General features: G+C 46.0%; 1 protein-coding gene across 1 annotated transcript; it reads right to left on the bottom strand.

Moving 5' to 3' along the window:
* Positions 1-1,949: 1,949 nt before the first annotated feature.
* SLC16A8 (solute carrier family 16 member 8) lies at positions 1,950-25,305 on the bottom strand. Its single transcript, XM_053251572.1, has 5 exons — positions 25,238-25,305; positions 10,174-10,470; positions 8,395-8,538; positions 5,705-6,571; positions 1,950-3,445 (listed from the first exon to the last, which is right to left on the bottom strand). The coding sequence occupies exons 2-5, from the start codon at positions 10,400-10,402 to the stop codon at positions 3,060-3,062; spliced, it is 1,626 nt and encodes a 541-aa protein (XP_053107547.1). The 5' UTR covers positions 10,403-10,470; positions 25,238-25,305; the 3' UTR covers positions 1,950-3,059.
* Between the last annotated feature and the right edge of the window lie 2,015 nt (positions 25,306-27,320).

The raw sequence follows: 27,320 nt of genomic DNA, 5'->3' as shown, positions 1-27,320 counted from the left end.
CAATCGGAAGGAAGGGCTTTGGCAGAGGGTGTTTACAAGAAACCAGCTAGTAAAGCAGATTAAGGGTGATTTAGGCATGCCCAAGGAGGTAGTTTTCATCCAGAAATCCATTTGGAAAAGCCAGAGAGGTCCTTAGCCTAATAAGTGCACTCTTTCACTGCAGCCTCTGGCTGCTGCTTGGTCTTCAGCACAAACATTGATTCCTTTATGTAAAGGGGATAGAATACATCTTGTGCCACGTGGATTATCCTCCAGGACAGAGGGTGTCTTGCTTGGGGACTGCCACAGCCCCTTGTGAGGGCTTATCTGTGTGGCAAGATTACTGCAAGTTAACAAATAGAATTACATCAGCATCTGCATTTAAAACATCAAGTGCCACTAGACGAAGTGTTTGCACATGTCAAGTTTGCACTGCTTTAAAGAAAGGATTCCTACTGAATTTAAAGAAGTCCGTTGCCCCCATAAATAAATACAATGAAGAACACACCTGAGTTAACGTTGATGGCAGTTTTTATGGGTTTGTCTCAGGTGGCCAAGCTGATCTGGGCCTGGTGTCCTCTCTGCCACGTTTTGCATTGTTGAAGTTACAGGAGATCAGTATACAAACATTGTGCGTAGCCAAGACGATCCATTAGAAAAACCCAAACACTACATCTAGTAATACATTTTTAGGACCAAACAAAATGACATAAACTGTTAAGCAAGATTCCAAGTTCTCCAGAAATCTAATGAAGAGTTAGATGCAGAAGTCACTAGTATGGGGCTGCCCCATGTTTTGCCCTAGTATATTGAATGTGAGAAGTATAAACCTGTGGCTTAATTTTGGGTATCAATTGAAATTCTCTAGGACAATATGTGCACAACACAGTGATAAGGTAAGGCAATTGTTAGTCTGGTTCATGTGTGCGTACACTTTCACATTTCAAAGGTGAATACTTCCAACAAAATGGAAACTAAAGTGAATTCTGAACTGGCATACACAAGAGGGTATGTTAACAGCACAAATATGTTCCTGTTCTCTAGATAGTGTGTTACTTATGAATGCTTGGCAGTACTAAAAGATACCGTATTTGCCTGAATAGAAGGTGACTACATTTAAGATGATGCCTTAAAAGATAGAGGTTAAATACAGGTTATACCTATATTTACCCAAAAGAAAGAGGATTCTGAATTCAAGATGCCCCCCCCCCCAATATTTACTAGGAAATAGCTGGTTTTAAAAACCTTATATTGGATCTGGGTAAATATGGTATTGGCTGTACAACCTCTAAAAGATCCCCTTCTGGGCAAATCCTTTGCCAATAGATGTATATGTCACAGGCAGCCTCAAAAATGTATCCACTTTTAACACAGCCCAAGCTCTTATGGTAAATGTTAGCCACCTAATGGCACAGTGGGAATGACTTGCCTAGGGACCAAGAGATTGCCGGTTCGAATCCCCGCTGGTATGTTTCCCAGACTATGGGAAACACCTGTATCGGGCAGTAGCGATATAGGAAGATGCTGAAAGGCATCCTCTCATACTGCGCAGGAGATGGCAATGATAAACCCTTCCTCTACCTTTCTTCTAGCATAGAAAAACCACCGGGCTCTGTGGCTGCCAGGAGTCGACACCGACTCGATGGCACACTTTACCTTTACGCTCTCATGACACCCTCATGCCTTGCAAAGAAGGCAGGGCATTGCTGATGGTTGCTGCTTAGCTGTGACGACTTCTAGGAGCCAGTCTTACCCAAGACAGCAGAATGGGGTCATGATGTGGTTTGGGGCAGACAGAACTACAGCTGGCCTGTGACAGTCCTCAGCTAATCAACTAGACTGAATGCAAAAGGGATGAGGCTTCTGTCCCTTTAAGAACTCTGAAAGAGCATATCCCCCAACAGGTGCAGTTTCTCCCCTCACAGTACGTTGGAACTTTTGCCTGGCACAGAACTCCTTATTTAAGGGGACCAAAACACTGTCCTGGATAGAATGTGGCTACCCTATAAGGAAGCCCTTTTTCTTGGAGGTGTCTGCTGTGGTGGTAATTGTTTTATATTGTATTTATTATTATTTGATTTGTTATATTATTTAAATATATTATTATATATTTGATTTGTGGTATTTTATATAGTTGCAAGCTGCCTTGAAGGTCCTTGTTAAGGCTGAAAGTCAGGATATAAATCTGAGGATAAATAAAAAATAATCTCCTCCATCAAAATTAATTTCTAGATAAAATAGGCTGCACTTTTGATTTGCAACATGTAGATGCTGCTTCATGCTGTGCTTAAAAGCATGACTTGCCTGAAATATTTGCACTGGTAATTTATTTGGCATGTCTCAAAATCAGGCTTCTGGGAGTTCATTATGCTATTCTCCACCCCCCCACACACACACATTTTAGACAAACTGACAACCTGTCTCTTTTTTACTCTTGTCTGTACAACACTGCAATGACCTGGTTAGTAGCCTAGGAAGATTAAACACTGTTATCTTTTCCCAGCACAAATGTGTCCAATAATGGACATGTCTTTCCTTACATACAGACTCAAACTGAAGCTTTGGCACTTGGTCACTCTTCCAACATGGACTGCATAGATTGTCACCTTGTATGGTATACTTGCTGCTGTTGTAGGTACTGAAATCATCACACCCCTACACCTTTGCCATAACAAGCAACATTCTGTTCAGAGGTTATGATTATTACGTAGTGGCCTCTATTGCTGGGCTTTGGGCCTGAAGAAGTTGCTTAGAAAAAGTGTAGAATCAACAGCCCAGTCATTAAGAGCCCCTAATTTAAGTGTTCGGTTGTGCCCAGGAGGAATACCAGGTTCCCACTGCAGCACTGGAAAGAATTATGGAGAATTCTGGAGGCTGTTTTGGAGAATGCGATGGCTTGTATTCCTTAGATAATTCTGTTCATGTACCGTTATGCTTTTATACATAGAAAAATGGCTATTCTGGGGACTCCTCGCTTTCCACCATCCGAACATATCTGCTTTCCCTACACATTTCTCGTTAAGCCAGGACAGGCCCCATGCACTAGCATTGCCTATACATCAAAATGAACTTTCCCATAGCTAAAAACTGTCTCTTTCTGTTGGCTGGTCAACATTGCAACCACCTGGTACCAAAGCGGCCCCTTCCCCCTCAGGCCGCCCAACTCCCTCCGCATTCCTGTTTTCGGCAAGGTGATTGGCTGCGTCGCCCCCAGTGTTGTTCATGCTGTGGGACAAGCGGTGATTGTTGCTGGGGTGATCCTCTGCTTCCTGTGCATCTGACTCTGCTTCCTCGGTCTCACTGCCACCTCCTCCTGTAGAAGGATTCTCTGGCGGAGGGGTCTTCTTTTTCTCCCTGCCCAGGCAGCAGTAGGAAGCAATGGCCAGGAAGAGAGAAGACAGCAAAACCTCTGAGCCAGCCACGTAGAAGATAACGTCGTATCTCTTGAGTGCATCCACCAAGCGACCTAAGGTTTTAAAAACAAAAGGATAGCATATCCGTATTATAGGAAGCCTATGATTATTCAAGCTGGCTCATTAATCAGAGTCAGACCATTGGTTCATCTAGCTCAGTATTGTCTACACTGACTGGCAGCACCTCTCCAAGGTTTCAGGCAGGAGACTCCGTCCTGCCTGGAGATGCCAGGGCCTTCTGCATGCAGATGCTCTTTCACTGAGCTATAGCCCCATCTTACAGCAGTGCACACATGCAGTCACCCATCCAAATGCAAACCAGGGCAGACCCTGCTTAGTAAAGGGGACCATTCATGTTTGCTGCCACAAGACCAGCTCAGCATAGCATATCTGTATTATAGTATTCCATCCTTCCATGTGGCATTACCCATCAGCTGGTGCTGCTGCACATGTGACAGGCAACCCCAGCAGTGTTGTGCAAACAGGCAGTTGCGCAATGGCTTTGAACTGCACATCTGCAGTTGCACAGCACTAATTCCATTGGAAACCATGCAGTTTTAAGGAGTTGTCAATTGCCCATCTTTGCAACACTGCTGGGGCTGCCGGTCATGTGCACAGCAACGCCAGCTGATGGGGAATGCCAGAGTTGCATTGTGCATCATTGAAAGATAAAATTTGTATTTTGTAAGCTGTCTTGAGTCCTTGAGAAAAAGGAATAACATTTTAATTTTTTTTTTTTAACTATGAGATTGTATCAGTCCATTTTTCGACTTGTTCACACTTGGGAACACAGGAAGCTGACTTATATAGAGTTGGACCATTGGTCCATCTAACACTATTGTCTACCCGGCCTGGCAGCTGCTCTTCAGAGTTTTAGGCAGGGGTCTGGAGATGCCAGGGATTGAACCTGGGACCTTCTGCATGCAAGCATGCAGCTGCTCTTCCACTGAGCTATGGCCCCATCCCCAAAGAGTAATATCTTACAGTGCTCGCAGAAACAGACATTTTCAAAACACGTACATTGAAGGGCTTAGTGGAATATCAAAATGTTGCCAAGTCATGGTTTTTCCTGTGACACTCTATGGATGCGAAACTGGGCTTTGAAGAAGCAAGATAAAAAAAGTACTGACGCTTTTGAACTTTGGTGCTGCTGGAGAAGACTTTTGAGGATACTATGGACAGCCAGGAAAACAAACACATGGATCACAGAATAAGTCAATCCAGAATTTTCACTCGAGGCACAAATGACCAGGCTCAAACTATCATACTTGCAAAGATCCAGCTTTCTTGAGAAGTCCATAATGCTGGGGGAAGTTGAAGGAAAGAGAAGAAGAGGATGACCAGCAGCAAGGTGGGTGGACTCGATTATGAAAGCAATGAATGAACCTCTGAGAGACCTTAAAGGTCAAGTTGAAGACAGATCATCCTGGAGAAAATCTATCTATGTGGTTGCTAAGAGTTGACACCGACTTGACAGCACTTAATCAATCAGTCAGTCAATCTACATTGAAGGGCTTAGTGAAATATCAAAATGTCACCAAGTCTCTCTACACATGCCAGACCAAAGAGCCAGTGGTGTAGTAGTCACACTAGCAGTGGGAAGATATGGTTTCAACCACACTCAGCCATGAAATTCAGTGACTGATCTGGGGTCAATATCTCCCAGCCTAACCTACCTCAGAGGGTTGTTGTGGTGATGAAACAGGAAGCAAAACATGTATCCTGTCTCAAGCTCCCTAGAGGAGAAAGGGTAGGATAAAAAGTAATATGTTTTTAAAGCCTGAAAGTCCCAACTCCAGCGACATTGAGGCTTCCTGTGATTTCTCAATAGTATGGGCATTCTGTGCCTGCTCAGACACTCTCAGATTATTGGCTGACATACTGCTTATTGTTATTATTACTTATATTATATTGTTATATGTTTTGTATGGCATACATACTTATCATTGGTTGACATACTGTACAATGTTTTAAGTGTCTTTCAACAAAATGTGTGCACAGTTGCATTAAGAGCTCTCTTGTGCAAATGCAAAAATTGCACAAACACAGACATGATAGAAGAACATTATTTCCAATGGCTGTTATTCTCACAACTCTACTTGCACAATTCCCTGTGTTTGCGCAAGTGCGCCCTTGCATAACTGCACACACATTTAATTAAAAGGCCTACAGAATGTTGCACAGCATGTCAGCCTTTATTTCCAAGGATTTGTTAGGACTGAGCCATGGCATGGGAAACTGGCTCTTGGGTTAAGCCCTGATGAGCCCTGGCTCGAGGGAGGTTTCCAGCTGACAAGTATCAGGGGACTTACCTGCAGAGGGTGGTCCAATGAGCACAGCGAAGGCCTCAATCAGCAGCACAAGCCCAATGGCGCTGGAGAACTTCTGTGAGCCAATGATGGCCATGAGCACTTCGAATTGCAGTGCGCCCACCATCCCATAGGAGATGCCAAAGAAGACACAGAAGATGACGAGGGACGTATAGTTGCTGGCTCTGGCACTGAAGATATCTGTCAAGCCGTTGAATAGCATAGCAAAGCTGAACAAATAAGCTACATGGGGCCGCACCCATTTCAGTCCAGCAAGCATCCCACAGGATGGGCGGGCAAAGATATCTATGAAACCAATGATGGATAGCAGAAAAGCAGCCTCTGTGTCCGGCACTCCTGAGTCTTTGGCATAGTTGACCAGCAGTATGGTGGGCACAAAGAGGCCCAAGACCATGATGAACTTGGCAATGGCGTAAATGACAAAGCCTCGGTTTCTGAAGATAGAAAAATCTAATAGCTTTCTCCCTTTCTTGGGCTTTTTTTTCTTCTTGGCTTTTTTTGACTTCTTGGTGCTGTCCGTGGTGCTGATCACCTCTTCTGCCTGTCCTCCCATTGGCAGCATTTCTTTGGCTTCATATTTGTCCTGTGCTTTCTCCGTCGTCGTCTTCTTCATGGTGAGAGGTCTCATGATGGCTCCACAGGTGCAGCAGTTGAGTAGGAGGCCTCCCATGATCAGGAATCCCCCTCGCCAGCCAAACTTCTCTAGCAAGACTTGGCCCAGTGGAGAGAGGGCGGAAAGGAAGACCGGGCTTCCAGCTGCAGCGAGCCCATTCGCCAGAGGTCTACGCTTGTCAAAGTAGGAGCCTAACATGATCAGAGAAGGCTGGAAGTTCAGAGCCATACCTAAACCTGGAGGGTACAAAGAATTGAGAGTAATGGTAGAGAGAGAGAAAATGATGGTGGCCTTAACATTAAAGTGTACCAAGATTCCTGTGAATGCAGCTTTCCTTAAGTCTCCCACCAGGGCATTTTCTGCATTCTAAATCCAAAAACTCATCCATGCAATTTTACCTTTAGCACTTCACAGTTATTTATGGCAGTTAATTTTAAATTATTTTGTCACTGGCTGACATGATGAGGACAATTACTGAAAGTAGTCTTATTGAAATTTAAAGGATCCATTGGGCCAGGAGTTCTCAAACTTGTGTCCCCAGATGATGTTGGACTACAGGTCCCATCATCCCCAGCCAAAATGACCTTAGGCCTACAGCATGGCATGGGAGCTGTAGTCCAGCAACATCTTGGAGTCGGGACTCAGGTCTGAGAACCAATGTATTAGACAATGCCTAATGTGTCCTTTTATTTTCAGTAATTTTTCCTCATCATGTCAACCACTGAAACTATTGCTGCAACATTTAGAGCAGGCCTGCTCAACTTCGGCCTTCCTGCAGATGTTGGCCTACAACTCCCACAATCCCTGGCTATTGGCCACTCTGGCTAGGAATTATGGGAGTTGTCATCCAAAAACAGCTGGGGGGGCAAAGTTGAGCAGGTCTGATTTAGAGGATTGATGGCTTAGATCATTTGATTAAAACGTTTAATTAATAAGGTGTCCCTGATTAATTGGACAGCAATATTTTTTATAAAAGTTAATGGATGACTTATTGTGCAACTGTACATCAGTCTAGTTACGGTGCATACTTGCAAGCTGTGCAGATGCAAAAATTGCACAAATGACATTACATATGAGTAAGCCCGTTGAAAATAATGGGCTTATTCTTGTGCAATACCATTTGTACAACTTGCATGCATTCAATGTTAGTAGGCTGACATTGCATAAGTATTTATAAAAGGCATGGATGATAACATCATCTTAAAAGAAGCATTCTTTCTTCTTTCCTACCCAGGAAGAAATTTCTCTTTTAAGATAATGCCCACTGTAACATTTATTTTTTATATTTATGGATAGCTTTTTGTCACTTGAGCCCTACACAGTGAATCACTTAAAAGCAAAGAATAATGCTTTTTTCTTTCAAAATATTTGCTTTATTCATGTGCTTGTCTGCGGTGCAAAACAAAACCACAACCTACATTGGTTAGAACAGGGAGTCCCCAACTTACAAACGGGTTGTGTTCCAAAAGTTCATTTGTAAGTTGGATGTTCATAACTCAAAACACACACAGTTCCTATAAGGGATGACCTGTTTGTTAGTGCGGACTGGCATTTGTAAGTTGAGGACTTCATTTAATATGTTATGGAGATTTGTTTGTAAGTAAGGGTCATTTGTAAGTAGGGGAGTGCCTGTATTTGATTTCAAAATGGGTCTCTTCCACTTTCTTCCCATTGTTGAAAAGTAGTATATAATATTTTTAATAAAATCATAACAAAAATAACATGCACACATGTGTACAAATAGTATGAGAGAGGCTCAAAGGCACTTCTGGTGTCTTACTTCCACTTTTGAGCCTATATATCTTCCACTTTCTTCCCATTGTTGAAAAGTGGTATATAAATATTTAAATAATATAACAATATGCACATGTGTGCAAATAGGATGAGAGAGGCTCAAAGGCACTTCTAGTGACATGTGTACAAAAATGCACAATGGATTATGTGCTGTCCTTCTCCTTGTGTTGTCTACTCAATTTCTGGTGGTTTCCCGTGCTACCTGTGGCTTCTAGGTGCATGCCTGAATGATGTAGCTTTTCTTCTGCACTTCACAAACACTAACCTGTCAGCACACCAGCTGTCAGGTACAGCTCAATAATGTTGGTGGTGAAGGAGGCAAGAATCATTCCAGAGGAAGCCAGGAGACCCCCAACAAGCATCACAGGCCGGCACCCAAACTGGTTCACCATAATACTGCTCACAGGTCCTGCAGAGAAGCCAAGAAATCAGAAAGCAGAGGTGACCAGAATGAGATAAAAGGAATGGACAACTGAAGCAGTTATTTCCTGATACCAGTGCTGGATTTAGGCACAAGCCAAGTAAGCTGCAGTTTAGGGCCTCACATTATGAGGGGCCTCTGAATACAAACAAATGACTAAATTTTGAATTTTGCATATTAAGGTCCTTCTCACAACCAGCTGCAGCAGGGCAGGAGCGGGAAAACCTGGGTTGTGAGGCTCATGTGGAGCCTCGGAACCCGATCCCACCCCACTGCTTGAGAGTAGGGCTACCTTGTTTTTTAGCCTACCTTTTAACTAAGGTCAAAGGACCAAAGCTCCATCTAACTTTGCAAGCCCCGATCGTATGTGCGAGTGGGGCTGTGATCTGCAGCTCCCAGCAGACCAGCTGGGAGCTGCAGCATTGTTGTGGGAAGCCTCTCAGTTGCAATGCATTGTGGGTTACTGGAGGACTTCCGCCTCCAGATCCCCTATCTATTCAGCTCTGCCAGGCCAGTCGAGTAGACACACAGTGCAGCAGAGCTCTAGCACCCGTCTGCTCATGTAGAGGAGGCAGGAAAGCTGCCTGCCTGCCTGCCCCGCAGTCCTCCCTAGCCACCAGCAATTTTGATCGTGGGAATAGCCTCAATATATATTTTTTCATTTAAAGATATTTCTAATGCAAAAAGGCTTATATTGCAAGATAGCTGTTCTTGTTAGATTATACGTTTTTCATTGCATCTTTGCCAAGTAAAAATAAAGCTTTATTATTTCTAATTTCATTGTAATTTTTGTTGGAATAATTTTGTGTGTGTCATGCTGTGGGGCCTCCAGCCCTGCCTGATACCATTTGGCAACTTGAGTTGGTTGGATTATTGTGAGCAGCAGAAGACATCTTGGCCATCCACTACATGTTTATCTGGAGGACAGGAAGCCATTTAAAGGACAGGAAAACACAGAATATGCCATTTCTGAAGAAAACTGATCCCAACAATGAGGGATATGCAGGGGTGTAGCTATAATTGAGCAGATGGGTATACAGAACCCGGGCCCACCAGCTTCTGAGGGGCGCCCAGCTCCACCCCTCCCTGTTTTCTTTGTCTCCCTCACTCTGAGGGGCCACCAGAGAGACGGGCGAACATGGGCCCCCTCTCCCTAGCTACAGTATGCCCCTGGAGATATGTGTTACCGAGCGGGAGATTTGATGTGGATTCTTGTTTTCGTGGGTTAGCAGTGGCTGAGCCTAAGATCAGAAGTTCAGATTTTGAAAAATGGGAGATATTAAAGAGCTGCAAATAGTGCATTCTGTTATGCAGATTTCTGGAAAACAACAGTGCCTGTTTTCTCTGGAATTCCAAAAAGGGTTTATTTGCTTGGAAATAAGGAATACCCACCCAAATGTTGGATGACTGAAAACTCTTGACCACTGTATGTAACTTACTCCTCAAACCAGCTTCTAAACTAGAGGCCTGGAAAGTCGCAAAAGTACCTCTGGTTTTTTGGGAGGTTTTTTGTTTTGTTTTTTTAAAGGGGTTCCACAAAATTAGCAACTGTTCCAGGTAAATTGGTAGGAATCATTATTAAAGATAAAATTACTACTTTGGGTGGAGTTATAGAATCCTTACCTGTTCCATACAGCATAGCCAGCATGATCGATGAGATCCAGGCTGTATCACTGTAGCCCACATGGAAGTCATACATCAGTTCCTTGAAATAGATACTCACAGCTTTTGGGAAGGCATAGGAAAAGCCAGTGATGACAAAGCAACCCAGCAGCACAACCCAGCCCCAGCCGCCATCTGGGGGATTTACTCTTTCAGGCATCTGGCCCTCCTCTGCATCTCCCCTCCCCATTTTCTAGCCTGGGGGAGGAACCCAAATGCACGTGAGGTGTGTATGCAGCAGAGGCAGGACAATAAGGCCTGCAGGAAAAGAAGAACACAGAGGACACAGATATAAATAAGCAGCTACCATCTCGACTTCTGGCTTTGCTGCTTCTTTTCTGTTCCTGCACCACCCACCCACTTCCCTCCCATCTTAAACTTGTGGCAGAGCTATTTTATTTTATTTTATTTTATTTTATTTTATTTTATTTTATTTTATTTTTGAATTTATATACCGCCTTTCATTAAAAACAACCCCAAGGCGGTTTACAAAAGTTAAAAACATACAATAAAAATGACAATTAAAATATTAAGCTAAAAATATAAAACAAATCTAATTTAAAAACTATAAAATACAAGCATAAAAACTATAAATGAGTAAAAACACATAGAAGCAGCAGTAGAAACAGTCATATAAAAGCCTGGGTAAAAAGCCAAGATTTAAGAAGCTTTCTAAAAACTGTGATGGAGTCCAAGGAGCGAATGGTCACTGGGAGAGCATTCCAAAGTCTGGAGGCAGCAACAGAGAAGGCCCTGTCCTGAGTGCACGACAGACGATCCTCCTTCATTGTAGGCACCAGGAGCAGAGCCCCCTCAGATGACCTTGTCAAGCAGGCAGCAACCCTTGGGAGCAGGCGGTCCCTCAGATACCCCGGGCCCAAACCGTTAACTCTTAATAACTGCCTCCAAAGAGCAATAACTCTTTGGAGGCAGATGCAAAAATTGATCAGCCTTGTGGAATTGTTACAGGGCTGGCATCAATGTAAGAACATAAGAACAGCCCTGCTGGATCAGGCCCAAGGCTTATCTAGTCCAGCATCCTCTTCACACAGTGGTCCACCAGATACCTCTGAGAAAGCCACAGGGAAGAGGTGAGGGCATGCCCTTTCTCTTGCTGTTGCTCCCCCGCAACTGGTATTTAGAGGGTGTGGGGCCATCAAAAAGCCCTCGGTGAGAACAAATGGCAGCCACCAAGAAGCACTCTATCACCAAAATAAGCCTTCCCAAACATATGGGGAGCTTACCTCAGTGAGGGTGATTTGGAGTGCTCTTTGGTAGCCATATTGGTGACCACCATCTTCTTTTATGAATAACTAGTGATTTTCGGCCCGTTAAATAACGGGCACTAGTGCAGTTGTGAGCTCCGGGCCTCCGCCACCATTCCCCCTCCCGCCGCTGTCGCCCGCCTCCATGCCGCGGCTGGTCTGCACGGCCAGGCAAGGGCCCCAAAGTTTCCCTCCTGCCCGGCTTCGGCGGCGCCGCCAGGCCTCGGCCGGCTTCCCTCGCCGCCTCTTCCCTGGCTTTGTGGAGCTTCCCCGGCTTCTTCGCGGCGGCCGCTTCTGGCCATCCAACATGGCCGCCTGGTACTGGCGGCCGTGTCTCCCTCAGCGCGTTCTGGGCATGCACTCCGCGCATGCCCAGAATGGCCGAGGGAGGCACGGACACATGCCTGGGTGTCCACGGACGGATACAGGCATCTTATTATAGAGGATGCAATGTCTCCATCTTGCTGTTGCATCTGATTGTGCAACCAATGGCATTATAGAGCATTGCATTATAGGTTAAAAAACCATGACAGCCACCAACATGACTGCCCATCTCCACTACAAACAGGGCCTGGAAAGGCATTTGTTTGAAGGTCCCTTTGAACCTGGCACGGATACTGAACTCAGACCCTGCCGTTACGTTCTGTGATGTCACAGAATGTTTACCAACATGCTAACTGCAAGGACAAGTCGGGAACATTTAAGATGAATGCAGCCACTCTGAGGGAAATGTAGTGGTGACAGAGGAGATGATTCACTGGCTGGCCTGGAATGCATCTTATTAGATTTTAGAAGCTTCCAGTGGTAGCCCAAACAAGATGCCTGATGCTAAGAGCAATTTGCTGTTTTGCTCCTCCACGGCCACCCTCCTGGTGCCAGCCCACCTCCTCTATGCTGTCACATTGCCCTCCCCGCCTCTGCTTTGCCCTCTCTGAGGCCACCTCGGCATGCTCTGCCTGCTCTGCCCATTGAGCCAGAGCCCGCTGCTGCCACTTGGTTTCCCTTCCTGCCTCCCCCTCACGGTCTGCTCTGTTGGCCGCTGCTGTTCTGGGTCCAAAGCAATGTCTAGCTTTGCCCATCCAAGGCCATTCTTTCACCCGTTGGTGGTGGTGAGGTGTAGCCTCAAACGGCAGCAATCAGCTCACTTGCTGGCCCATCCATTGCTGCTGTCATCAACCAGGACCACCCAAGCAGCAGCAGCAGTGATGGATGGGCCAGCAAGTGAGTGAGTGAGTGAGTGAGTGAGCCCAGGGGTCATGGACAGGCAAAGCCAGACACTGCTTCGGAACTGGAACAGCAGTGGCCACCAGAGAGCTTCCCAGGAGGGGGAGGCTGAGGCAGGAGGGGAAAATGGATGACGGCAGTGGGCTCCAGTGTTCCCTGTAAGAGGGATTCGCAGATGTTGTTGACTTCAACTCCCATATCCCCCAGCCAAAGGCCACTGCAGCTGGGGATTATGGGAGCTGTAGTCAGCAACATCTGGGAATCCCTCTTACAGACAACACTGTTGGGATCTGTCCCAGGGGGCAGAGAGGACACAGAGTGCCCAGGAAGAGGAGGAGAGGGTCAAGCGGAAGCAGGAAGGGTGGTGCAACAGTGGAGAGGGAGAGGAGCTGTGGCAGCAGGCTCTGGCCCAGAGGATGGGGCTTGAGAGATGGGGGAGGCAAGGTTGGGTGCCCTCACTCACCACCTGAGACGCACCACCTGAGTCTCACCACCTGAGTCTATCACCTGTGCTTGCATCTGGTTTGCTTGGAGTGAAGCTTCTAGGGTGCTTCTGAGGCGGACCAAGGCAAACCAAGGCAACAGCCTCCGGTGGCAAGTGCACCACTCACCACTTGAGGCTGTTGCCTCAGTTCACCTCATGATAGAAGCACCCTAGAAGCTTCACTCCAAGCAATCCAGGGCAAGATCCAGGCAACCTGCAGAACAAACCGGCGTAGTTTCCTCTAGCAACTTTCCCAAGAACTCTAGACCATCAGAAGTAGATTGGTTTGAATTAACATCCCTTGAGAAATTATAGAACTGCCCACAGAACATAATTAAACAGCATTTTTAAAAAATGCACTCCCAAGGTCAAGTTCCGAATGCCGAACTCCCACCTAGTTCGGCATTCTGTCGCATGACAATGGCAAAGCAGATGCTTTGGAGACGTTCACAAATAAGGCATGATGGTGGCATTCTCCTTCGCAGCATCTTGGAGTCAGAACCTGGAAGCAGAAGGCCTCTGAAAAGGCCTTTTCACTCTTCCAAGGGAGGCCATAAGCAGGGCATGAAAGTAACAACTGTGCCTCCCCTGCAGCAGCTTTCAGAAGCTTTGTGCCTCTGAACCTGAAGATTTCATTTAGCTAGCATGGCTAATAGCTGCTGATAGATCTCTCCTTCATTAATTAGCTTAATCCCCTTTTAAAGACATCTAAGCTACCTTTGCCACTTCTTGCTGCCGCCAGGGTCCGACTTTATCTCAGCCACTCCTGAGCTGTGGAATGTACTCCCTACAGACATCCGAAGCCTAACTTCTGTAATGGCCTTCAAAAGAGACCTAAAAACACATTTGTTTAGTCTGGCCTTTAGTGGCTTTTAAATTGCTTTAACTCTTTTAATTGTTTTAATTGGCTATTTGTTTTAATTGTGTTTGCTTGTTCTTAGATTGATGTTATAGAGCCATTTGGATTAGGCGATAAGAAATGTAATAAATAAAATAAAAGTCCACGCTGATTATTTATTTATTACATTTCTATACCGCCCCATCCAAAGGCTCTGGGTAGTACACAACAAGTAAAAAACAAACACAAACACAATTTAAAACAAACGGCTTAAAACCAGAGGTGCACCTAGTTACCTAGCTACATTTCCCCCTACATTTCTTTATCCTGCTCTTCCTCCAGGGAGCCCAGAGTGGTGTACTACATGCTTAAGTGTCTCCTCACAACAACCCTGTGAAGTAGGTTAGGCTGAGAGAGAAGTGACTGGCTCAGAGTCACCCAGCAAGTGTCATGGCTGAATGGGGATTTGAACTCGGGTCTCCCTGGTCCTAGTCCAGCACTCTAACCACTACACCACACTGGTGGTAACTGGAGATGGCCCTCTCCAGATGACCTCAATGTGTGATGGGGATCATATAGAACAAGGCAAATATGTGTTGTGTGAATAGAGTTGCCTTGCCCCCGCTCTGGGATTCTGGGTTTTTCCCAGATTTTAAGCATCTCACCTGGATTGATTGATTCAGTTTTTATACCACCCTTTCTCAAAGTGGTCAGGGCGATTTGCAATTAAAATAAAACCATTAAAATCAGTAACAATTAAAAAAAAATTGCTTAGCCCACCTGGATTCACCCAGATTCCAGTTTGCTTTCTTTCTTTTTTTAAAGCTAGGCTCTAGCATACGCAAAATTATTTTCAAGCCAATTTATATAATATGCAAATTAGGCACCCGTGTTTGGAAAGCCAGAATATGGCAACACTATGTGAGAAGATTTTGTTTTGTTTTGAATGGCATGAATCTACTGCCAATCAATTTCACTAGATGGCCCTGAGTTCTCGTATTATGACACGGAGAATATTATCTGTCTATTCACTTTCTCCACACCATGCATAATTTTATAAAACTTTACCCCACCAGTCTTTTCCCTCTAAAAACAGTTCAGTTTTTCTTACTAGGAAACATATTCAACCCTTTGATCGTTTGGATTGCCCTTTCCTGAAACTTTTCTAGCTCTATGTTATCCTTTTTGAAGGGGACAACCAGAATTGTTCACAGTATTCCCAATGCATCTCACCATAAAGCATGATCCTAATCAGAAGCATGGCAGAGTAGGGCTCTAACTCTGCTCTTTGTTGTGGTCCAGATACAGATCATGGCCCTTGCATTTGCTATTTGCACAAGCAAAAACCCACACAGGCTCCGGTTATTTATTTTGTTTCCCCTTTCTACTCTTTGTCCGTATTTAGTCCTTAAACTGTGAAGTACGCTTGGACAAGCCTCTCGCTTTGCTATTTGGGTTTAAAATAGGAATACAATCTTTGCTGGAGGCTCGGCAAGGGAGTATAATTCAGAAAATAATGGCTTATTCTTCTGAAAGGGCTAAACACACACATGGCCTATTGCCCCAAACACTGAGGAGACATTCTAAAGGAAGAAAAGCTTGCATTGGTGCATGCCAGACAGATTATTTGTCTGCATGTTAGTGCCATGGCCATGTACAACCGTACGGGTGTAAATAAGGGATTGAGAGAAAGCAGTGAGAGTGTCTCAAAGCCTTAAGCTGGTCAAGAATGTCATTCACAGTAGCCAACTTAGCACTTGTTTTTCCCATTTTCCAACATGAATTAGGGTGCCAGTCATGACCTTTGTGATACTGAGCACATCAGCTACTGGGAAATTATTATAGTATTAGTGACAGGAACCCCTGCAGCCCAATTCCATGGGACTTCAGTGCAGTGGAACATAGGAAGCTGCCATATACTGAGTCAGACCATTGGTCCATCTAGCTCAGTATTGTCTACACAGACAGGCAGTGGTTTCTCCAAGGCTGCAGATGGGAGTCTCTCTCAGCCCTCTCTTGGAGATGCCAGGGAGGGAACTTGGAACCTTCTGCGTGCAAGCATGCAGATGCTATTCCCAGAGTGGCCCTCATCCCCTAAGGGGAATATATTATAGTGTTCACATGTAGTCTCCCATTCACATGCAAACCAGGGTGGATCTTGCGCAGCAAAGGGGACAATTCATGCTTGCTACCACAAGACCTGCTCTCTGGCTGTGGCAATGCCAGCAATTAGCATGTGTGACTGTCGTATACTATGGTAGACTATTTTTGGCAGTGGCGGCCAATACAAACAACTAGGAGTGGGGTAGAAAATAAGCCAGAGGTGTGATGTGTGATTCTCCCTTTCTGCCCCATTCTGGCTTCCTCTCTCTCTCTCTCTCTCTCTCTCTCTCTCTCTCTCTCTCTCTCGCTTCACCTGTCCCAAGCCCAGAGGGCTGATAATTCACCTGGTTGGGGACTGAACATGGCTGTGCCAATGAAACTGTGAGCAAAACTACACACTATAATACATGCACAGTTGGTGCCTGTCTGCTTCCTTTTTCTAAAGTAAATAGCAACTGTGAAATGACACAGGACTGGGACTGTGGCATGGTGGGGAGTGGCTTTAACCCTTCCCCCTACTTTGCTCCTGATCTGAACCCCCCAAGTCCTATTTCTGTGGGAAGGGGAGCTCCTATCGGTGCCAAAGGAAGCTTCCCTCTCGGGAACAACCAGGGTAACTAATCTAGATTGGGACCATGGTGGAGGCAAAGGGCTAAAGCCTCCTCAAAGCACTATCCCAATCATCATCATCATCTCATCATCATCACCATCACACCCACACACCCAGCACCACCATTTGCCTTAGGGGGGAAATAAGAATACATGGCCAAATGATGCATTTAAGATAGTGTGCCATTTGGCCTTCTGCCACCAGCCCAGGCACTAGGCCAGACACTGGGTGTTTCCAAGTGAGGTTTGTTCTCATTTAAAAATCAAGCAGGACTCAGTCAATAACAAAAGTCCTCTATTCTCTATTAGAGAAGACAACCTCAACATCCTCCTGAGTCCCTCCTGCTCCTGCTCCATGCTGCAATATCAAGCCCTGCTGGATCACGCCCATTCCTATCCAATCCAGCTGAGCATTCTGTTTCACACAGTGGCCCACCAGATGCCTCCAAGAAGCTTACAGGGAAGAGGTGAAGGCATGTCCTCTCTCTTGCTTTTGCTCCTGGCAACTGGAGGCATCGTGCCTCTGAGGCTGGAGGTGGCCTATAGCCACCAGACGAGTACCCATTGATAAACCTGTCCTCCATGAATTTAGTGCACTCCATGAATTTGAAGGGCCCCAGGGGCAGAGCCACCATTGCAGGGGGCCGGGGGTTCAAAGAACCCGGGCTGCCATGCTCAGGGGCCGTGCCTGGCACTTCTGCCACGCCCCCTGCATCTAACAGCAGATACAGGGGGTGTGGCCCTGTTAGCTAGTGGAGCCACACTCCCCATTTGCAAGTAAACTTTGGCCAGTGCCGCATATGCAGTGCAGATGGTAGTGACTCTCCCTGCTTGCAAAAGCAGAGAGACCTCTTCCTGGGCAGGCTGGGAACTCAGCGCTGGCGGAAGCCTTTCAAAACTGGAGCTGCACAGCGGGGAATGCATCACTCTGCTTTTGTTTGTTTGTTGTTTGTTGTTATTATTATTACTATTATTATTATTATTACTATTATTATTATTATTACATTTTATATCCCGCTCTTCCTCCAAGGAGCCCAGAGTACTACATACTTGAGTTCCTCCTCACAACAACCCTGTGAAGTAGGTTAGGCTGAGAGAGAAGTGACTGGCCCAGAGTCACTCAGCAAGTATTCATGGCTGAATGGGGATTTGAACTCGGGTCTCCCCGGTCCTAGTCCAGCACTCTAACCACTACACCACACTGGCTCGTTCGTTTATTCAATTTCTATACCACCCTTCCTTCCCTTTCGCAAGCAGGGAGAGGCACTACTGGCTGTGCTGCCAATGTAGTGCCGGCCAAAGTTTACTTACAAACGGTGTGTGTGTGTGTGTGTGTGTGTGTGTGTGTGTGTGTGTGTGTGTGGCCTTGTTTGCTAGCGTGGCACCAGATGCAGGTTCATCTGATGTTGGACGCATGACACCAGACACCATCTGATGTCAGTCGCGGGGTGTCTGGCTTGGGTGGCGGGGACCTGCAGCGGGATGGACAGGGGCCACCGGCGTCCTCATTCCGCCACTGAAGAGCCTCCAGGAATTTGAAGGGCTCCACTTCCTGTGCCTCCCCCCCCCCGTGTTACTGAGTTTTTGTTCCTGTTGCTGCCCACCTCTCCTACTAAGTTCCACACACATCGATACACTGGGATGCACTAGCACTTGTGAGACCAACACCAAAGAATATTGCAGCCCTGCCCCGGCATGGCAAGTGCTCTTAAGAAGCACTCCTGTGCCGTAACCAGAGGATGAATGCAGCTCCCTGGGCTGTTGCATTACTATTGAGGCAGACCTTGTCCATACCATACTGGTGTTGTGTCATACCATGTCAGGACCAGTGTTCCCTCCAACAGGGATGCCCAGAGGTTGTTGACTACAACTCCCATAACCCCTAAGCAAAAGCCATTGCAGCAGGGGATTCTGGGAGTTGCAGTCAACAACACCTGGGGATCCCTGTTAGAAGGAACACTGGTCAGGACTCTTGTTCTCATTTCTCAGTCGGTTAGAATGTCTGCCTCTGATGAGGCTATTCATTTCTGCATTAGATACGAATGGGCATGGGTGTCCCTTTGCCTGAACACAAATAATGCAGCAGGCCAAAAGCATGTTGATTTTCTCCGTGGATCTTGTTAGAAGGAGATAGCATGTCTCAGACACCAAGGATTTATTTATTTTATATTTCTATACCACCTGACATGTTCATCCTTAGGCAGTGTACATAAGTTAAAATACAACAAATATTAAAAAAACAGGATAAAATTATGCAAACAATTTTATGAGGTGAAACCAATTAAAATTAATTAAAAGCCTGGAAAAAAACCAGATACATCTTAAGGGTCTTTTTAAAAACAGCCTGAGACCTAAACTATCTCTTGAGTTCTGACCTCTCAGAGTCAGTACCTCCATCTTATTTGGATTCAACTTCAGTTTGGTATCCTTCATCCAGCTAATTACCATCTCCAGGAAGGCATTTAGTTAAGTTATGCCAATGCCTGATGATGTTGATATTGAGAAATAGATTTGGGTGGTCATCCGCATATGGATAATACCCTTGTAGTGACCGGTCTCCCCACACTTTAAAGAGTTAACAGGAAGTGAACTCTTGCCTTGACTAACAGGCTGGTGAACTCCAGGGCAACCAATCAGTCCACCAGTTGAGTGGGACCCAGAGAGCTGTTGCTGGGATTTCTGGGAAGAGGATGAAGTCTGTGCTGGGAGCATGGAGAACATGCATTAATGGAGTTTGCTGCAGCAGGATGACTGTAGATCATTGTAAGACAGGATTGCATGAGGCTTGATTCTCATCAGGGGTTTGGTGAGTTCAAGGACATGATGCCAGGGCTTTGGCTTTGGGAATTTAGCATAGGAAAAGAGTGTTTAGTCAGACTTGGCGTCAGGAATTTATATTTATTTCTGTGTGTGCTTTGCATTGTCCTAAATATCTGTTCTTTGCAACTGAGTAACTAAGATTCCAAAGTGTGCCACCCCAGAATAATCTGGGTGCTTTTGAAGTATTCCTGTAAGCAACTGAGTATTTTTAAGTGCATCTAAAAAGCTAAATGCCTTGGGTGGAAATAGTCTGTAGTAATTTTAATAAAAAAATATTTCCCCTCTGTTATTTGCTTTTTATTTTTTACAAGTTTCCAAGGGCTGGTTATTAACACAGCAGGAGAAAGAGGGGGCAGAAGAGGGATTTCTCTGGTGCAAAACACATCTCAATGGGAGATTGGCCAAATTAACAATTAACTCCACATGCAGGCAGATTCCTAGGAGAACAATTGGATTTATACACTTGCTTGTTAGCAAGGAGGAAAAGGCAAACAGGGATCTTTGATTGCTCCAATGCCCATTCAGAGTAGACTGTAGGAGATATCTGGTGGCAGCAGTAACCTACCAGAACGTCTGGGTTTATCAGAATTTTTTTCTTAGCTTTCTGGGTTTTGAAAGTTAAGGATGTTCATAGGCAGCTTCTCTGATCATGCTGAGGAAATGACTCATTGCTGATAGGAGTCATTCCTGAGCTAGGTGACTGAGAAGGCTGCTAAGAGCTGGTTAAAACTGGTTCAGCCAGTTTATTCATTAACTGACCAGAGTCAGGAAAGGAAATTTCCACACCAATTCACCACAACCCTGCACCAAATCTCCTTGTGATCTCTCCCAGCAGTTTCATGTAGATGTTAAAAAGCAGTGGAGACAGTATGGAGCCTTTTGGAACTCCATACATTAATTCCTGCTTTGCACAGAAACGGCCTCCAAGTGACACCATCTGGAATCTGCCAGAGAGGTAGGAACAGAACCACTGTAAAACAGTGCCACCCAATCCCATCTCCCTCAGGTGACCCAGAAGGATAACATGGATGATGGTATCAAAAGCCTCCAAGAAATCCAAAAGGATCAACAGAGTCACATTCCCTCTGTCAATACCCAATTGGAGATCATCCATCAGGCCAACCAAGGCAGTCTCAACCCCATAGCCTGCCCAAAAGCCAGTATGAAATGGGTCTAGATAATCTGCAAGACTGCCTGGAGCTGAGAGGCCACCACCCTCTCAATCACCTTGCCCAACCTTGTAAGATTGGAGATAGGTCTATAATTGGCTAACTCTGAGGGCTCCAGTGCAGGTTTCTTCTAGTAAGGTCTAATAATAGTCTCCTTAAGTCAAGGAGGTATTCTGCCCTCCTTCAGAGAAGCATTTATAATGTGTACCAGACCCTCTCTGATAGTACTATTGGCAGATGAAATTAGCCAAGTTGGGCAAGGGTCAAGAGAACAGGTGGTAGGATGTACAGTCCAAAGCAGCGTATCCACATCCTCAAGAGTCACAAACTGAAAGTGATCCAATCTGATCCCATAACAGGAGTTGCTGGACACCTCCCTAGTAGACTGCAATAAATGTGGAATCCTCTTCGGCCTGAATATGAGAGATTTTATCAGCAAAACAAGTCATTTAAAATGTCACAGCGGGTAATAGAAGGTTCCAAATTTGAGTTCAAGGTGGAGGGGGCACATACTAGCCACCTCACAACCCTCCCTAGACAACTCCGCTGGACATGAACTTGTGGAAGCAATGTGGGCAGAAAAGAACCACTTCTTTGCCACCTGCCTTGCCAGAGCATAGATCTTCAAATGTGCTCTGTGTTATAAACTATCAGATTCACGTTGAGTCTTCCTCCACTTGCACTCTAGTCATCTACCTTGCCACTTCAGCTCCTGTAATTCTTCCAAATACCACGGTACTAATTTTGAAGCAGGTCAGAGAGGACACTTAGGAGCAATTGTGTCAATTACTCTAGTGAGTTCGTTATTCCATGTTTGCACCAGCGCATCAACAAAATCATTGGCAGAATCAACTCGAAACCCTTCCAAGGCTTCTTAGAATCCTATTGGATCCAATAACCTACTTGGGCAGACCAGTCTAATAGGTCCTTCACCACCTGGGGAGGTGGATTGTGATTGCAAGTCCTACATCAGCCAGATGGTGGTCCGTCCATGACAACGGGAGTCCCCACCCACGAAACACTACCCTGATCAGCGCAAAAGACCAAATTGAGCATGTGACCAGCATCATGCATCAGTCCTGAGACCACTTTGGATAGGCCCATAGTTGTCATGGTTGCTATGAACTCCTGAGCTGGTCAGACCCACCCGGTCCCAAAGTGAAGACTGAAGTCCCCCACTACCCACAGTCTGGGTAACTCCAGTCTGGGTGATTTGTAGTGGCATGATAAAAAGCATCTCAACCATGTGATAAGCTGTTCCACAAAAATGCATAAGAGCCACCCTTTCAAACTGCCTCCAGGCGGCAGTTGTAACATTCAAGTCAATCTTAGAATCTCGGGGATTTTTCTTTCATTGCACGTTGCTAGCCCTCATTGCTCCAGAAACATTATGCCAACATTTGCTTTATTCAGTACATAGGTTGCATTAGTGCAAAGGTTCTGAGCATGTAACAATAAGAAATCAGTATAAAATAACATAAGTAAAACTGCTAAAACATAACACTGCTGAACCTGTGTATGGTGCATGTGTGTGAGTATGAGAGAGACAGTTTAAAGCAGGGGTGGGGAACCTTGGCCCTCCAGCTGTTGTTGAACTACAACTCCCATCATCCCCAGCCAGTGGGAGTTGTAGTTCAACAACAGCTGGAGGGCCAAGGTTCCCCATCCCTGGTTTAAAGAATAAAGCCTTACAACATTCCTAAAAGTTTGGCAAATCTCCAGTGGGGTGGATTCCATAGCTGTGGGGCAGCCATCCAGCTTCTTTCAGAAATATTTGTTCTCCATGCCCTTAATGTACTGACTTGGCGCATCCTATACCATAAAAGCCTTCGGCGTGCGGCCGTGCTGCCCGTGTCTTTTTGGCCCATTCTGGGCATGCGCGGAGCGGAGCGCATGCCCAGATCGGGCCAAAGAGATATGGCCGCCCAGAGACGGGTGGCCATGTTGGCTCTAAGCAGGGAAAGGCGGCGGTGGCAGGAAGGACTGGCCCTGCTGCCGGAGAAGCCTGGCCCCGCTCACGGCAGCGGCGGCCGCCGAGAAGACTGGCCTTGCTGGCGGTGGTGGCGGCCGCCGAGAAAACTGGCCCCACTGGCGGCGGTGGTGGCCGCCGAGAAAAATGGCCCTGCTGGCGGTGGCCGCCGAGAAAAATGGCCCCTGGCTGGCGGCCGAGAGGAGGAAGAAGGGGGGGCCTGATCCAGCGCCCCGGACCGACCGGGCGCTCTACAAACGGGCGGGCAGCACAGCAGCGGGATGTACGCCCGCCCCCTTCCCTGCCATGTCTCTGCTCTGCAAAAGCGTTTTGGAAGGAAGCCTTCTGCGCGTGCGCGCGCAGAAGGCTTCCTTCCAAAACACTTTTGCAGAGCAGAGACACGGCAGGGAAGGGGGCGGGTGGGAGTACATCCTGCTGCCGCGCTGCCCACCCGTTTGTAGAGCGCCCGGTCAGTCCGGCCCGAGACTTAAGGGGGCGGCAGCTGCAGGGGGCTTCAAGCGCGGGAGGGGTAAGTAAAGCCCCCCCGCCCTAAATAGAACCCACCACCCCCATGCCGAAACAAAACCACCCCAAGTCCGGGGGACTGGGCCCGCTGGCAGCCCAAGGTGAGGCTGAGAGCAGCACCCCCCCCCACTAGAGCCCGTTATTGAAACGGGCTTAAAAATACTAGTGGACTATATTGTTAAGGGGATGTTTGTGCCATCTTACAAAAGCAGTGGAAGAAGCAGTCTCTTAAATATGTAGCAGCATGAATCTTCTTACATTGCAGTCCCTGTATTGCACAAATTTGAAGGAAGTGCGAGACTGTCATGCAAGGCAGGAATCCCTGCAGAAATGTTTTTCCTGTGATAATATATACCAGGATCAACGGAAAGATAACCTTTCTGATGCATTTATCAGAATGAAATCTACCCTGGCATGACCATCCCCACTACGACAGACACACATTCTCAAGAACTTTGCATGGACCCTGAGAATTGGTCCTGCAAGACTCATTAACCACATCAATTCACAGAACTCCCAAATATAAGACCCTCAGGTCTGATGTTACCTTTCACAGGTTTTATCACCCATAGCGCAGACCAACACTGAATGATATCTGGTCTCCATGGCAATTCACCACACAACTTCCAATCTAAAGAACTATATGTCCCTTTCACAACTGTCGGTTTACTGTAATACTGCACTCTGTACTTGGGTATTTTCATGTATTTTAAAAGGAAAATCAGCCATTTTTTAATATATGTGCTGAGCCCGGGAATAAACCCAATACAAAATATAACAAGAGAAGCGGCTTCATTTAGTGCTTCCTTTTTGGCTACCTGTGTAGAACTTTCAATCGTCTTGATCATTTGTGTATGCGTACTGATGGCCAGTTGGCCCTTAGATATTTTTCTAAGAAGCGCATACCCTAACTGCTGCTCAAGAGAAATGCATTTTTTCTTGTCTATCTCTCTATATCAAAGCCTTCTGCTTCTCTCCAATGATTAAGTTCAGATACTAGCATTTGAGGTGTCTACAGTTTTGATTCTGAAGTCCAAATTCTCTCTCATCTAAGAAAAATTCAGACTGCGATCTTCGGATGTGTGAGAAAAGTCATGGCCACAGGGCAGTACCAAATGAAGCATGTATAAACCCATTGATTTCAATGGGCTTAAAGATACCTGATTCTCTGTTGGATTATTTTAAAAAGAGGACAATGTACCTCCCAAGTCCTTTCTTAGGAGCATAGAAAACTGTCTTATACCCAGTCAGACCTTTGGTCCATCTAGCTCCGCATGATCTACACTGATAGGCAACGGCTTGCCAAGGTTTCAGGTAGGAGTCTCTCCCATTCCTACCTGAAAATGTCAGGAAATGAATCTGGAGTCTTCGGTATGCAAAGCAGATGCTCTTCCATTGACCTACAGCCCATCTCCTAAGGGGGTGTCTGACAGAAGACAGCACTCACATGTAGTCACCCATCCAAATGCAAATCAGGGCAGACCCTACTTAGCAAAGGGGGCATTTCATGCTCGCTACCACAAGAGCAGCTCTCTCCCCTCTTAACTACATGCCTGCATGTCCATATATCTACAAACAAATATATGCGCAAAGGTTCCCATGAAAAAAAGGAAATTCTGGGAATATAGTGATTTCCCTTTAGGTCAGCTTATCAACATGGCACATGTCCTTTCTGGAGCCAGTCAACATATGAATATTCAGGACATAAGACTCACACACCACCACACTCTCAAACTCTGAATGCCACGTGAGATGCAAAACCATGGAGACCTCTGGTCCCTGGCATTCCCTCACCTAAAAAACAGCAGAACACAGAGACAGGCAACATAGAGGGAAGCATTCCGGACAAATAAACGCAGACTTTCCTGGCACACCTCGGCCAGATTAATAGGCTATGACACTAGTACGTATCCTGAACTGAAACCAGTTGGACATGTTCGAAAGCTCACTACGCTGCAATGTCTTACTAACATCTAGCCAAACAAACAGAAAAGTATGCTCTGAATAAACGATACAGACCTGGGATGAGACTGTGACTTCCCCTTCCAAGGAGACAGATCCAAGCAGTGCTTCTCTGAGTAGGTCAGTTTGAGTGAGGAGGGGGTGATCTTTCAGAGCTCAATCCATGGCAGACATCCCAAAGGAACCCCTAGAAGAAGCTTTCCGGTCCCTTGCATTCTTTTTTCTTAGCCAGCAAATGTCTCCCTTCAACTTAGGCAAAGGTCCTGAAAGCCTCATACGCTGATCTCCAGCTGCCTCAGGATCCCCTCAGGAGTCCCTCCGCACAGCAAAGCCGGTAGTCTGAGTACCAAGGTGTTCACCGTGTGGATGTGGGTCAGCAGCTGCTTATGTTTTAAAGTCGCTAAAGAATCATAGGTCGCTGATCTAGCAGAAACCACTTCACTTTTAAGAGGCTTTCCCAGCCAATGAGAAGGAACTTGCATGCCTGGGCCAGAATCCCCCTGTAATCCTTTTTCTCCCATGCGAGCAGCAGAGGGCCCAAGGATCCTTCAGGCCTCCTGCTTCTCTCTTCTTGGTGCTTTTCTTCAGGGTTTGGGGAGGAGACGATGGGGACATTAGGCTCATCAGAACAGGTCACGGCCTTGATGAGAGCCAGTGTAGTGTAGTGGTGAGAGTGCTGGACTAGGACCGGGGAGACCCGAGTTCAAATCCTCATTCAGGATGGTACATCAAACATCCTGTGATATCATCCACTGGTGTATGATGATGATAATGGATATTTTCATAGCACTTCTTAGCAAAACAAGTTCACAAAGTGGGCTAAATAGACAAAGAAATAAGTTGATTCCCTGTCCCCAAAGGGAGACAACAGCAACAGCCACTGGAAGGATGCTCTGCTGAGGCTGGAGAGGGACAGGTGTTCTCCCTCTGCAGCTGAATATAAGAAAGTCACCACTGCCAAAGTTGCCTCCAGTCCTTGCTCAGTTAGCAGGTGTTGTATGCTGTAGTCATGCCACTGATATGCAGTAAATAAAGTCCACAAAGCCATGGCCAAGACAGCAGGTTGTACCCCACACAGACACTTCTTAATGACACAATTATGGGCGGACATCAAATGATTTCAATGCCAGGCAGCCCTGCACATTAAACAAACAGACAAAAGCCTTTTCTTTTCTTTGCAAACCACCACCATAGCTTTGAAAAGAGGTGAGAGGTTCTGATTCAAGTCTAACATTTTGCACAAACGGTTATTTCCATCAAATCCTCTGTAAGTCCTCTCCTGTAGTCACTGAGGGTCAGTTTAAATGTTGCTCCAGTTATGAGGAAGTCACCAGGAAATACTGACTGTGGCTAATACTGGTTCCACACCATGCATAGGTATGTCCACTGTACACAGCTTGTATGTGCATTGAACATAGCATATAAACAAGGTGAAGGTCAAGGTCAAGGTGACCCTAACCCTAACCGCCCTGAGCCAGATTGGGAGGGGCGGTATAAAAATTAAATAAATAAACAAACAAACAAATAAACAAATAAATATCTCCTGTTTCCTAGCAGGATTCCTGTTTACACGTTCAATTTGTATACAGTGTACACATGTACATATCTGTATGCGCATACAGTTATTCACACATTATGTTCAATGTATGTATAGTAAAACACTTCTTGTCCAAATTCTGAATTTGAGGGGGCTGGCATCCAGGTTCATGTGTAACATGAATGCACATGCAGCCATTGACACAAAACATGTCCATGTGTGCAGACCGCTGTACGCACGTACTACATAATGCCCGACTAGGGCAATAGAAATCAATCTATAGTCAAATGTAACTAGAGAAATCTCTACCTGCTGAACAGATCCCTTCATGTTATTGTTAAAGGCACAGGTGCCTTGATTAGGGGGAGGGAGAAGGAACCCTAAAGCAAACACATGGTGCAGGGCTTGGGGGGGGGGGATTAAGCAGGATTCTGTTAGCACAGTATTTCTGAGGGGACTAGTGTGAGGGTGGTTAGGCCATTGTAGGGAAACTCCGGACCAGGACTCATGGCACCAGTGAGCCCAGGTAGGTTTTAATACCTACCCTCACCAGTTCCAGAAGTGAAAGGCCTTGCCTTGGTTTTTAATCCTCTAAGCTTCTTA

This window comes from Hemicordylus capensis, chromosome 5, assembly GCF_027244095.1.
Source record: "Hemicordylus capensis ecotype Gifberg chromosome 5, rHemCap1.1.pri, whole genome shotgun sequence".
NCBI classification, from domain to species: Eukaryota; Metazoa; Chordata; class Lepidosauria; order Squamata; family Cordylidae; genus Hemicordylus; species Hemicordylus capensis.
Note: the sequence above shows the minus strand (reverse complement) of the source record. Positions and strands in the feature narration are given on the sequence as shown.